This window comes from Limanda limanda, chromosome 3 (genome assembly GCF_963576545.1).
Source record: "Limanda limanda chromosome 3, fLimLim1.1, whole genome shotgun sequence".
NCBI classification, from domain to species: Eukaryota; Metazoa; Chordata; class Actinopteri; order Pleuronectiformes; family Pleuronectidae; genus Limanda; species Limanda limanda.
Window position 1 is genome coordinate 9499400 of NC_083638.1, and position 11994 is coordinate 9511393.

The following is an 11994-nucleotide window of genomic DNA, read 5'->3' on the forward strand; positions in this document are numbered from 1 at the left end:
ACTGAAGACAATGTTCATCTAAAAAACACGTTTGGAATAAAATTTGCTTAACTGAAGTGTAGATGCTGAGCAGCATTACCACGACTGCCAGGAGCTAAATATCTTACCTTGGAAGACACAACTGGACCTCTCCTAAGATATCGAGGAGAAAGTATGGGAGGAGAAGAAAATAACTTTGAGAGAGAAAGTGGGGGAGTATGAGAGAGGTTCGAAATTTTAGGGGAGTGGAGATACATCAGATATACTCTGATTGGACTCATCTCGTCATAATTCATCAATTTCAATTTCTGCGTTTCAGCTGTTTACATGTTTTATTCACACTCTCCAGGTTTAGAGACAAATACAAATCTCCTCTACACATGTACTGTTTTATACAAATATATTCTACAAATACAAATATGTTTATATACATGTACAAACCTTATTTACAGCTACAAACTGTTTCTGAACATTGCTTCACAAGCTTTGTGACCCTAATTTGAACCCATACTATAAATGTATCTAAATAATTATGTTATATCAGCTGGATTACTATAAAACTACTAAACTGATTCCCATGAGAAGTGAGAAGAACTTTTTTATTTTTGCTCTCCTATTTTCCATTCTTTTCTTAACTGATCACAACTTCCACGTTTCGGTATTCAATCAATCCCTTCACGAACACTTGAGTGGCTGGTCCTTGATGTCCAGTTTGTGTACGACTCTGAAGGCCTCCAGGAACTCAGTAAAGTCTATGCTGCCGTCCTTGTTGAAGTCGATACTGCGAGCCAGCTCGTCGATGGCCCTGTCGTCGATGTCGACGCCCAGGTGAGCGCTGAACAGACGCCAGGTGTGACGGAACTCCTCGGTGGAGATCAGACCTGAGCATGACACACACGCAGACTTAATGTTGAATCATCGAGACATTGTCTTTGAAGAGACACAGACGTTATTTACCTGAATGGTCTTTGTCTATGATGTTGAATATTATCTCGATGTCCGTCCTGTATCTGAACAGAGTTTCAGCCAAACTTGGAGCGACCTAACACAAGAGGGAGAGGAAAGAAAAGAAAGTAAATAGATCGTAGACACTGAAAACTCTTGATGTGTTTAGTAAATTACTGTATTACAGTACTTAGAAGTACTGCAGGACACTACTTGTTTACTCTGACCGTTGGCAGAGGAATCCCTGTGCTCATGTCCTCAAAGCAGGACTGATACTCCACACTGCCATCTGCTGTCAGACGGCACAAGTGTGGACGGAGGGTCCTCCAGGGCAGATCCAGTCTCAGCACGGACTCCAGCACCTGAGCCCACTCACTGACCGACAAACAACCTGAAAGAAGATATGCTAACATATGACATGTATAACATGTGAACACGTCTTTATAAGAGAGGTAAATAAACAGGGAGGTTAAAGGTCACCGGTGCTGTTCTGGTCGAACTGCTGGAATCCCGTCACCAGCTCAGAGCGATGGGTGAACAGCTTCTCCTTCAAGGCCCTGAGAGCAGAGCCTTCAGCCACTCGGACTCTGCTAAGACAAAGGTAACATATCATTTACAAATATCTATCATTATTTATTAGCATCTCCCATTAAGATAGATAGATAGATGGATACTTTATTAATCCCGTGGGAAATTTAGGTCATCCAGTAGGTTATACATTTATACACTTATACACCTCACCGACAAACATACATAAATCACACAAACATAGTGACAACATATTACAGATACATGAATGGGTCTGACCCTACGGTACATGCCATTATGTGCAGAATAGAGCCGGAGTCGATAAAAACCTGTTTCCACTGCAAGGAATGAACCTGGGAATTAATGCCAATTGTATCCATACTCATTACAGACTTAAGCCAGATGTTAGTGGGTTATTTGATCTGTGGAAAAGAGGCTTGAGTGTGAAATTTGGGGCAGATTGATTGAAATCAAGGGGACTGTTGGGCCTTGGCAGAGGTTCGCGCTCTACAGAGAAATGGCCTTGTTGTTTGAATGAACATTAAATAGATTCATAGCCTCGGCACTAAAACTCCCAGCTGTGGTTAAACAAACATATTCAGTACACAGTTGTACCTCTGAGTCAGGGTGAGTTTGCGTGTTGTGCGGCTGACTTGGTACTGGTAGAAGCGGGGAACCAGCTCCCTGCCCAGTTTGATGTAGGCACCGCGGTTACTTCCCTCCTCATAGTAGTTGGACGCTGAGAAAATGGTGATCACCTGCAGAGCAACAGTTTATTCCTCCAGTTGCAAACCTTTCAGACAACATTTTACTGGTAATAAGTTTGAATCTGCGTCCACCTGTCCACCGTGACAGAGCTCATATCCCTCCTGTTTGCACTCGTGGGACCTGATGAGCAGCTGGAGTCCGTGTTGGAGCAGCAGCCTCTGGGTGACGTCGGGGCCGAAGTAGCAGCCTCCTCCTCGGAACGTGTTGGGACTGCAGCCCGCTTGGGATTTGGGGTCACTCCACAATATATCCACAATCTGCAACAGAGAGGAAAGCTGATGAACAAGACGCAGAACTCAATCACAAGGGAGCACGGTTGACAATAGTAACTCCGGCCTCTGACCTGTTTCCATTCCCGATCATGCGCCGGGGGTGCTGGAGGGGGAACAGAGGACAGAGAGTCCAGGAAAGGCACTTGGAGGACATTGATGGTGTAAGGCAAGCTGGGAGAAGACGGGCACGGGCGAGGCGAGAGGCAGGATGGAGTCCGAGGTGAACAGATGGAAGAGGAGGAGGACGAGGAGGAAGAACTGGAGGCGGCGCTGTCTTGCCGGCCGAGCCAACGTTGCCTCTTCCTTTAGAAAAAAAAGGGACAGAAAACGGAGTCTTACATTTTCAGACGTCTAATTGTACAATTGAACTTTGTAACATTTGTAGGCATCTGTGTGCTGATGCATCTGACCTGAGACTGGGTGTTAACTGGTACCTGTGGTTCTTGCTTTGGCTTCGACTGCTGCCGGGACGAGAGCCGTCTGTCAATCTAATTCTTTTGGCCTGTCTGCTGGACTGACCGATGTCTAGCTGCTCCAGACTGTGTCGGGGAAACCTCAGGGCAGATTTCACCTGGAAGGGAAGAGGAGAAGGGAAGACAGACATAAAGAGACATAAAACGATATTTGACATTCAAAATGACACATAGGGCTGCACAGAACTCATAAACTATTCTCTCAGAAATCAACACGTGTTGAAAAATAACATGTCAACATTCCTGAATCCACCCCCTGAAATTTTAACAGGTTCTTCCCTGACACATCCTTCCACTAATCTTCTTGGTAATCCACCCTGGAGTTTTTGTGTAATCTTGATTATGAACCAACCAGCCAACAAACAAACGGGCAGAGGTGAAAACATAACCTCCTACTACCTGGCGAGGTAGCTACATTAGTCGAGTAGAGTAGTAATTAGTAGTAATGAGTAGTAATTTAATTAGCTCTGTCTGTAATCCAGGCTTGCAGCCGCCAAACACAGTTAGGAACAGGCTGTTGATGAAAGTCTGACATGTCAGAGACTTACAACCCAGATATCTTACTCAGTAGTTGGCGGAGATCACAACGAAATAGAGGGAAACATGGACATGTGAATCTGTCAGTATATGTAGAAAAAAAGCACTTTTCCGACCTCTAGTGGTTTAAACTGATTCATGAAGTTAAAAGAGGATAGAGGATGAAGGTTGGACTGTGTCCTCAGACCTTGTGTCGGTCTATGGAGCTGAGGAAGTCCAGGTCAGTCTGGTCCGATATTCCTCCGTGTACTATCAGGATTTTCCCGTCGATGACTGTTGCGACGGGCAGGAGGCTGAAAATGTCCTGAAACAGCTGCAGGATCTCGTGGCAGTGAGTCTGCACAGTCACACGCAGCATAAAAAAATTAAAATAGATAGTAATAATTAGTTCTGTGCATGAAGAAAAGCAGAAAAGGACATGGATCTGGACTTCTCTGTACCTTGTACTTCTGCATCACTTCTTTTGTGAACCCGTATCTGAAAGAGCAACAGAACAACAATCATCATTTTTAACGCTCATATTTGTGGCAGACAAAGATGCATTTACGTTTTCTTTCATTTCTGCTCTTGTTTTCACCCACCTGAGATTCATGATGTGGTCTTCGTGGTTTCCCCGGTTCAGGTGCATGTAGTCGGGGTAGAGCAGAAGATACGCGAACAGGAGGACGACCACTTCGATTGACTTTTTCCCACGGTCCACAAAGTCCCCGTTAAACACATAAGGCGTCTCTGCAGAGGGGAGGCCGTTCTGAAAAACACAAACATAACATAAAAAATAGATCAAATCTAAGAGGTGTTTTCAAATGTTACAAATATTTCCATGTCTGAATCTTTTGTGCAATTCCATAAAATCCGCATGTGATTTTGCTGTAAAATATGTAAGTGAAAATAATGAAAGAAATATAGCTGTACCTTATAAAATATGAGCAGTAAATCATCAAGCCTCCCATGTAGATCACCTATAACAAAAGGAGAATGAAGGTAAAGCGTGCTTAATGAATCATATTGTGTGTTTTTGTTTTGTTCACAAGTATTCTTGAGTCTAATGAGATGCGGCTGAGCAGGAGGAAGCAGCTCTGGAACCGACGTGAAGTGGCTTATCAGTGTGCAAATAAACAAGACCCTCCTTCTCGGAACGATGCCATTAAGATACAGTCTAAACACATCAGTGGTCGTTTAACCAATAAGTGGATCATACATTTATTCAGGGGCTCAGTGTGTAGCACGTTCTTTTTAGCATTAAATTAAGTGAGAGTGAAGCCATGTTCACCCACCACATATTGTGATATCATTGATGTAGGATGTTGACAGGTGGATGATGTTGGGCATCTGCTTCAGGAGCTTTTTGGTCTCGTACAGCAGCTGCAGAACATATCTGGCGTGCAGAGTCTGCGTGGAAGAAAGAGGAATGAGTCCACGGGAGTGAGAAACAGCCAAGACACTCGTTTGGTTACCTGCTGCTCTTTGAATGCACCGAGCAGAGCGTTCGTGTCCGAGATGGAGAGAGGAAACGAGAGTCGGGGTCCGGCGTACGACTCCGGAACGGGGATCTGGTCGTAGCACCTCTCTCTGTCCAGCCAGGGGTCGACCAGCGGGTCCAGCAGCTGGGAGATCAGGTCTGGAGGGAACAGTGAGCGGAGTTGTGAACATACGGAGCTCCAGACTTCTTCTCGTACATGTTAATCCTAACTGGCGTTTGGTGAGAGGGGCGGGGTGCACCTGGTCACCAGCGTATGACAGACCAACATACAGAGACAAACATTCACAATAAAATTCACCTACGGCCAATTCAGAGTCTCTAATCAAGTTAACCTCAATCTGCATGTTTTTATATTGTGGGAGGAAGCTGGAGTACTCGAGAAAAATAACAGACGATGGGAGGACATGCAAACTCCACACTGAAGGAATCTGACCAAGCGGATTTGAACCACTGCACCACCGTGCCACTCAAGAATGATGTTTGGAATAAAAAAAAAAAAGAGATAATCTTTGTTCCTTTACAATTCTAAGAAGACCAAATTGGATTGAGAGGTTTAACCAACTGAATTAAAACCGATTTTCATCTGTACTTCCTTGTAATAAACAGCTCAACACTGCACCAAATCCATCTCTGCATCATCTCACTGGGGTGTATTAAAAACCCACTTCATTATGCTAATAAAAACTGATGGCCTGTAATATATGCACATGAAAAAACAGGTATGAACAACCCTCCTATACTGGCCCAGATACCTCTTTAAAAAAGACTGTTCCCCTATTGAGGTCTGTTCGATCATGTGTTTTCTTCCATCACACGAACACAGATGCTGTAGATGATTAAAACACAATCTGTTCTGGTGCATCACCGACTCGATGGAAACCCACGACGAGGACGTGCTGCAATAAGGACTGACCTAAGGATTAGCTCGTCAATGGAGCATTATGCTTTTTAGCTTGATGAGTGGGTCACTACACACTGAGAGCCAGAGCTGTGTCAGTGCAGCACATCAACACACTGGCCTCCACATCCACAGCAGTTGCTAAGTAACAGGGTGTACGCAATGGGTTTTTCTAATCTCGACTAAAGCACAGTGGCATGACGAAACAATGGTGCTAATTTGATGTAAATGAAATTACATGTCTATTTAAAATCTCCCCGTGTAAGAATTTTCAAAACATCCATTTAAAACCATTTGAAGATTCAAATCAAACTTTATCTATATTTACTGAATTTGTCAAAACTGCACTTCTTTCCTTGTTCAACCATGAAAAGGTACGTGCACAGCTAAAACAAATATGAGTAAAAGTTACAATTGAGCAGTTAAATTTCAGAAGGTCACAGTTAGGTCACAGGTTTTTAACAGACAGACACACACATTACAAACTTCTGTATGTTTAAGAGTTGGCTTCTAACCTGGCCCACTTCCATTCAGCTGGCCGACGTTGTCCAGCATGAAACTGAAGAAACTGGAGAGCTGATGAAGGAAAGAAAAACTAGAGTCATCATCTCCTTGTGGTTGTTTGACTCAACCAGTGCAGTTTAAGTCTACATACATTCCGTTTTCAGACTCATATTAAGTCACCGTAACCTTTGACCACATCATGTTTAAGAGGCCAAAAACATGTTTGTGAGGAAACCATGACCTTGAACTTTGGACTTTAAATTCTAATCAGTTCATCCTTGACAACAAGTGAAGGTTTGTACCAAATTTAAAGAATTTACCTCACAGCATTCTTGTGAAATCATATTCACAAGAATGTTACATTATGTACATACAGGAAAACCTGAAAATATAATGCCTCTGGCCAAAATATATAGACACTTCTGAAAATGATCAAACGTCAACAGTCACCTGCAGCTGGTCCTGTTCTCCGGCATACTCTATCGACTGGAAGATGTTCCATGTGTACCTGCGCCTCATCTCAATACGGGCCATGTAGCGCCGGTACCATCGCTGGATCAAAACCGCCGCCTTCATAGCTACAACACAAACACATGTTACATGTCCATGAAGATTGGACCCTGAATCAAAAGTAGAAGCTAAATCCAAGTATTTTTTCCACAGACGAGCATGTTCTTACTCAGAGCCGGGGGGGTCGTCTTCACGGCTTCATCTGTGAAAAACTACAGATCAGCTTAAGAAACAGGTAATTAAATAAGATCACGTGCAAGGCAGACACACACACACACACACACGTAGAAATAACAAGACACAGGGGAGGTCATGAGCAACAATGAGCCTGGAAAAACTGAGCAAAGTAAAAGAGCTTTTGGGAGAAGCAGCTCTCATTAAACAGAGGAGAGATGACAGGCTGCAAAGAAAGAAACGCTCCGGCTGTCAGACATCTGCAGAGTGCACACATGCATGTTTTAACATCCCAGTGGGCACATTAACCTGGATGCACACTAACCTACAGGGCGCTAGTGTCACCGTGCTGATGGAAGTTAAGATCCAAATGAGTAGAGTTTGCTTTGAGGTTTCAGGTTTTGAGGATGTGTGTGTTTTGGTTTTTGTACAACTGAAAAATTATTAGATTCCTACAACACAAACAAACTTGGTAAAGGACAAAACCACAACACTGCCATGACCACAGCTAATAATTATATTACATTATTTCAGGAGCACTGAATAATGTTACACATGCTACTTCGAGGAGATCGACAGTTTTTTTTTGTTTTACATGAGCACAAATTACTTTTTAAATATAACCATGTCATATTTAATATCTGGTTTAGCTCAGATGTTTTTAGTTTGGATTAGTCTGTGAATAACTTTCTCTTTTATTCCAATCAATTACAATATTTGCAGATTGTGAATGTCCTCTGTTCTCGGGTCTCTTGAAAATCTCAGTCAGGCTGCCTTATCAAAAAAAATAGAAATTGACACATGAGAAGCTGCAAGAATATACAACATGGTTGAACTTTCCTAACGGATTTAGATTGAACCTTTGATTGATCGATCAACTTAGTTCCTGCTCTAGTTTTCATTACAGTGAGGAGATTAATAACTGGGGTGTGTGGGTTTTAATATGTGATATGTGAAATCGTAAAATCACTAAAAGTCTGTGAAAGGAGGCAGAAAGAAGAGTCTCTTTTATTGGGCTTTGCTAAAAAGCACTTGTGATCCCAATTAGTCTCCAACACTTAAGGTCCTCAGCTCACTCACACCAGGTGTTTGAACATGCCTGCTCTTAATTTGATAAAGCTGTGACTGTTCACACCTTTCCAGAGGTCAGAACTTTCCAGCCGACAGGGACAAAGGAAACACGAGTCAGTCCGGGACAGTTTTAGAACTACACCTGCCTTTTGAGCCTGCAAGATTTTCTGCACTCTCCTGCAAACCAGCAGCACCCGTTTCCACTTTCTTCCCTTGTGTTTCCGTGGTAACAGAGGTGCCGCATCCCATGATGACCGGCAGGGAGGTCCCAGGTTCACATTAGTCTGAAGCTCCCAGGACTGGCGATAGTGGCATCATGTGACCTTTCGCACAGGAACCTGAAAAGTACAAGAACAGATCAGACTTCTCCACATCCAGAACTCAGACTCACAGCAACAGGGTTCAACTCAATAAGTGGCAGCTCTCCTGAAAAACTGGCTTTTGTCCATCCATCTGTCCAATCATCGTTTCCTCCACCAGGGGGGTTATGTTTTCACCCCTGTCCACCTGTCTGTCTGTGTGGTGGAGGGATGTAGTACGAGTCAGGGAGGAGACTTTTTTAATTGTGAGGGCAGATCCTAGAGTTTTAATCACATGCTGATCGTAAACTGGCAGAGAAACGAACACACCAACTAAAGGACAGGGGTGAAAACAACCTCCATATGGCCGCAGGTCACCCAGTCAGCAGTTTTCATGACAATGACTCATTACAAACAAATGCACTAATACAACTAATAAGCTGGTAAATGTCTCTCCGTCTCTCAGCTCTCGCCTCCTTAGAGAAACGTGTGGAACAAATCAAACCCACCTCGCGTCACTTTCACACATTTTCACTCTGCAACATTTACCAAAGACGCGCTCACTTCACGCACGAAGCGCAAGTACAAATAAATCAATGGCTCCTACCTGCAGCGTGAGTCTCTGCGATCCCGAAATCACGAAGAGGACTGAACGATCCACGAAGCAGGAGGAGGAGGAGAAACAAGAGGAGGAACCAGAGGAGTTACACGATGTCCAGAGTGGCGCAGGTGATGGAGCAGGGAAGAGGAAGAGAGAAGGAGGAGGAGCAACACGTCAGAAATGTTTCCCAGGTAACTGCTTTGAGAGGCCACTTTAAAGTTAGTGATTTTTAAAATATTTCGATTCAAAATATATTTTATTTATATTAAATAAAATGTATTACATAATATTTTGATTCATATTTCTGTTAAATTTTTATAGGTTTTACTTACTGTTTATTTAATATATTTCCAGTTACATTTTAATAGAATTTATTTATTTATTACCTTGTCAATCCAGTATATACACAGATACATGCAACGACATACAGTCAGCTCGCACCATACTTAAACCAGTGGAAAGAAAATAAATATTCCTACAATAAACACTTTACCCACTGAAATAGAAGTGTTAGTTTTAAATAAAATGATTTATATTCATGCTGCAGCCCATGTTGTCTATGAAGCACAAATTCACCCTCTAATGTTTTTTGATAGTAACCACCTTGTCCTGCTTCGGTCAAATAATGTTTTCATGAAAACTGAAGGTCGACCAGGACCAAGTTTACATGAGGTCTGACCTCCAGAGGATCAGACCTCAGGTAGAGCATGGACCAGATTATAACAGGTCAAAGGTCAAAGTTGAACTCCACACACAGCAATGCTCCAATTTGCTTTACCACAGGAAGCAAATGTTGATGTGTCACCTCCTCGCTCTCGTGGATTAAAAATGAAGCAGCGGTTCGGTACTGATATATTCACATGTGTGACTGGGCCCTGACAGAGCAGATCTAAAGCCCGGTCACACAAACAAATATGAGAGTTAGGGATCAAAGAAAAGTCAATTATGTGGCCCAGTGCATGTAGTTCACCTTTGAGTCGCATTTGTGATTGTACCCTTAACCGAATTTGAGCTGCAAGTGAAAGGTCACATTCTAATGTCGGCTAAAATAAAAAAAACTGTTGGATGAAGAGGTGTGGCCATTTAAAAAGCACCTCTAAAATGGAAGGATGTCAGAGGAATGTGACAGATTTGAAATTAAAATGTTTTGAATTTCAATTGTGGAAACAGAACACTCCACTGCCAGATATTAGTAGTCAATATTCATTTATTAAGAGACCTAACATGAACAAATTGCACTTTGCGTAAAGACAGTTTAAAAATTAAGAACTTCTTAAAATAATTGTAAATCCTTTTGTGTCGCTCTAGTCCGGACTGTTCATGCAGCAGTTCTCATGCACATCCTCTGCTGCACTAGCGTGACAGCAGCGTGGATCTCCTGCAGAGTGACCACCTTCAGTCTGTTGCTCCTCGACAGCCGGGACGCCTCCGAGCTCACCAGCCTGAGCAGGACTGGTCTGGGTAAACTGAGCCGACTGGTCAGGAAGTCCGGACTCCTCATCCCAGCTGGACGAGCCTGCAGGAGAGACTATCACTTAATCAGCAGAGGAATCTGGTCCAGGCCTTCAACCTGTCCTATGAAGTTTTTTTCTTTATCTTCTGTGACGTTAAGGTCATCCAATGAAAGACATTCAAAATGCCACACATCTACACGTCACTATTTTTGCTGACCTCTTTATGAGCTCTGTACATGAGAGAGCAGTGGGCTTGAATCCTCTTCTTTGTTGTTGTTGGAGGAATCCTGCGAGTTGCTCGGACAGTAGCCTTCATTTTGTTGCTTCACTTCTGTCAAAAACAAAAGAAATCCACTCAGTTAAACGCTTCCAGCAGCAGTTTTTATAAGGCCCCAGATAATGAGAGGAGCTGAGAGCAGAGTGTGCGACGAAAACGAGAGGAGGAGGTTTTAATGAACACAGATTGAAAACAGCTTTCCTTAATTGGACTCAATTACTTTCACCCACCTGCTTTTAAAGAGTGTGACCTCAGACGTCTGTATCCTCAGTGTGTCTACACTCACACCACACTTCAGAAAGAAGTCCCCTAGATGCCTGGAAATTATTATAGAATATAAATATATAAATAATATAAATATATAAATTAATAAATATGTATATTTTTATACATAAATTGGCTTTGGTAATTTTTATATAGTTTTACAGTTTTACAAAGCAGAACATTTCTTGACATAGGATCTCTGTCCTAAGAATTAAATGACGAATATATTACATTAAAAATAATAATACTTTTAAAGAGAATAGGGTTGAATCTATCTATCTATCTATCTATCTATCTATCTATCTATCTATCTATCTATCTATCTATCTATCTATCTGTCTATCTGTCTATCTGTCTATCTATCTATCTATCTATCTATCTATCTATCTATCTATCTATCTATCTATCTATCTATCTATCTATCTATCTATCTATCTATCTATCTATCTATCTATCTATCTATCTATCTCTATATATCTATATCTCTGTATCTCTGTCCCTGTCAACCTTCTGCTCCATCATATGGGGCCATCACAAGGCCCAGCATCAGCCATCACCACCCTCTAACCCTTCTTCTCTCTCACTGACTCTGACACACACACACTCACACACACACACACTCACGCACACACACACAAAGACACACACACACACACACACACACACACACACTCACGCACACACACAAACCCCGGTGGCTTTACGTTTTTTGTTTTTTTTTCCTCTGGAATTTGTGACCTGACCCACATGAGTGTGCAGTGATTTTCAGAAGGCATGGTGGTGGTGGTGATGATGGTGGAGGATGAACAGCTGCAGGAGAGGCTTTGTCAGATAGGGGACGGCGGCATTAGGTAAGACCATTAGTGTCCCGTGGATTATTGTAATCCAGCCTCTCCATCACTTCATGGTTCGGTTGCTCAGTCTACAGTCGGTCTGGTCTGGTTTGAGGCAGGTTGGAAG

The 11994-nt window shown here is 42.6% G+C and overlaps 1 protein-coding gene across 1 annotated transcript; it reads right to left on the minus strand.

The window, feature by feature from the left end:
- Nucleotides 1-654: 654 nt before the first annotated feature.
- Nucleotides 655-8388, minus strand: ppef1 (protein phosphatase, EF-hand calcium binding domain 1). Its single transcript, XM_061068609.1, has 18 exons — nucleotides 8334-8388; nucleotides 7064-7096; nucleotides 6835-6962; nucleotides 6396-6456; nucleotides 4957-5120; nucleotides 4777-4912; nucleotides 4415-4461; nucleotides 4084-4250; nucleotides 3943-3979; nucleotides 3690-3839; nucleotides 2927-3063; nucleotides 2564-2795; nucleotides 2292-2477; nucleotides 2068-2210; nucleotides 1405-1511; nucleotides 1152-1315; nucleotides 937-1021; nucleotides 655-860 (listed from the first exon to the last, which is right to left on the minus strand). Exons 1-18 carry the CDS (start codon nucleotides 8386-8388, stop codon nucleotides 655-657), a joined length of 2238 nt encoding a protein of 745 aa, XP_060924592.1.
- Between the last annotated feature and the right edge of the window lie 3606 nt (nucleotides 8389-11994).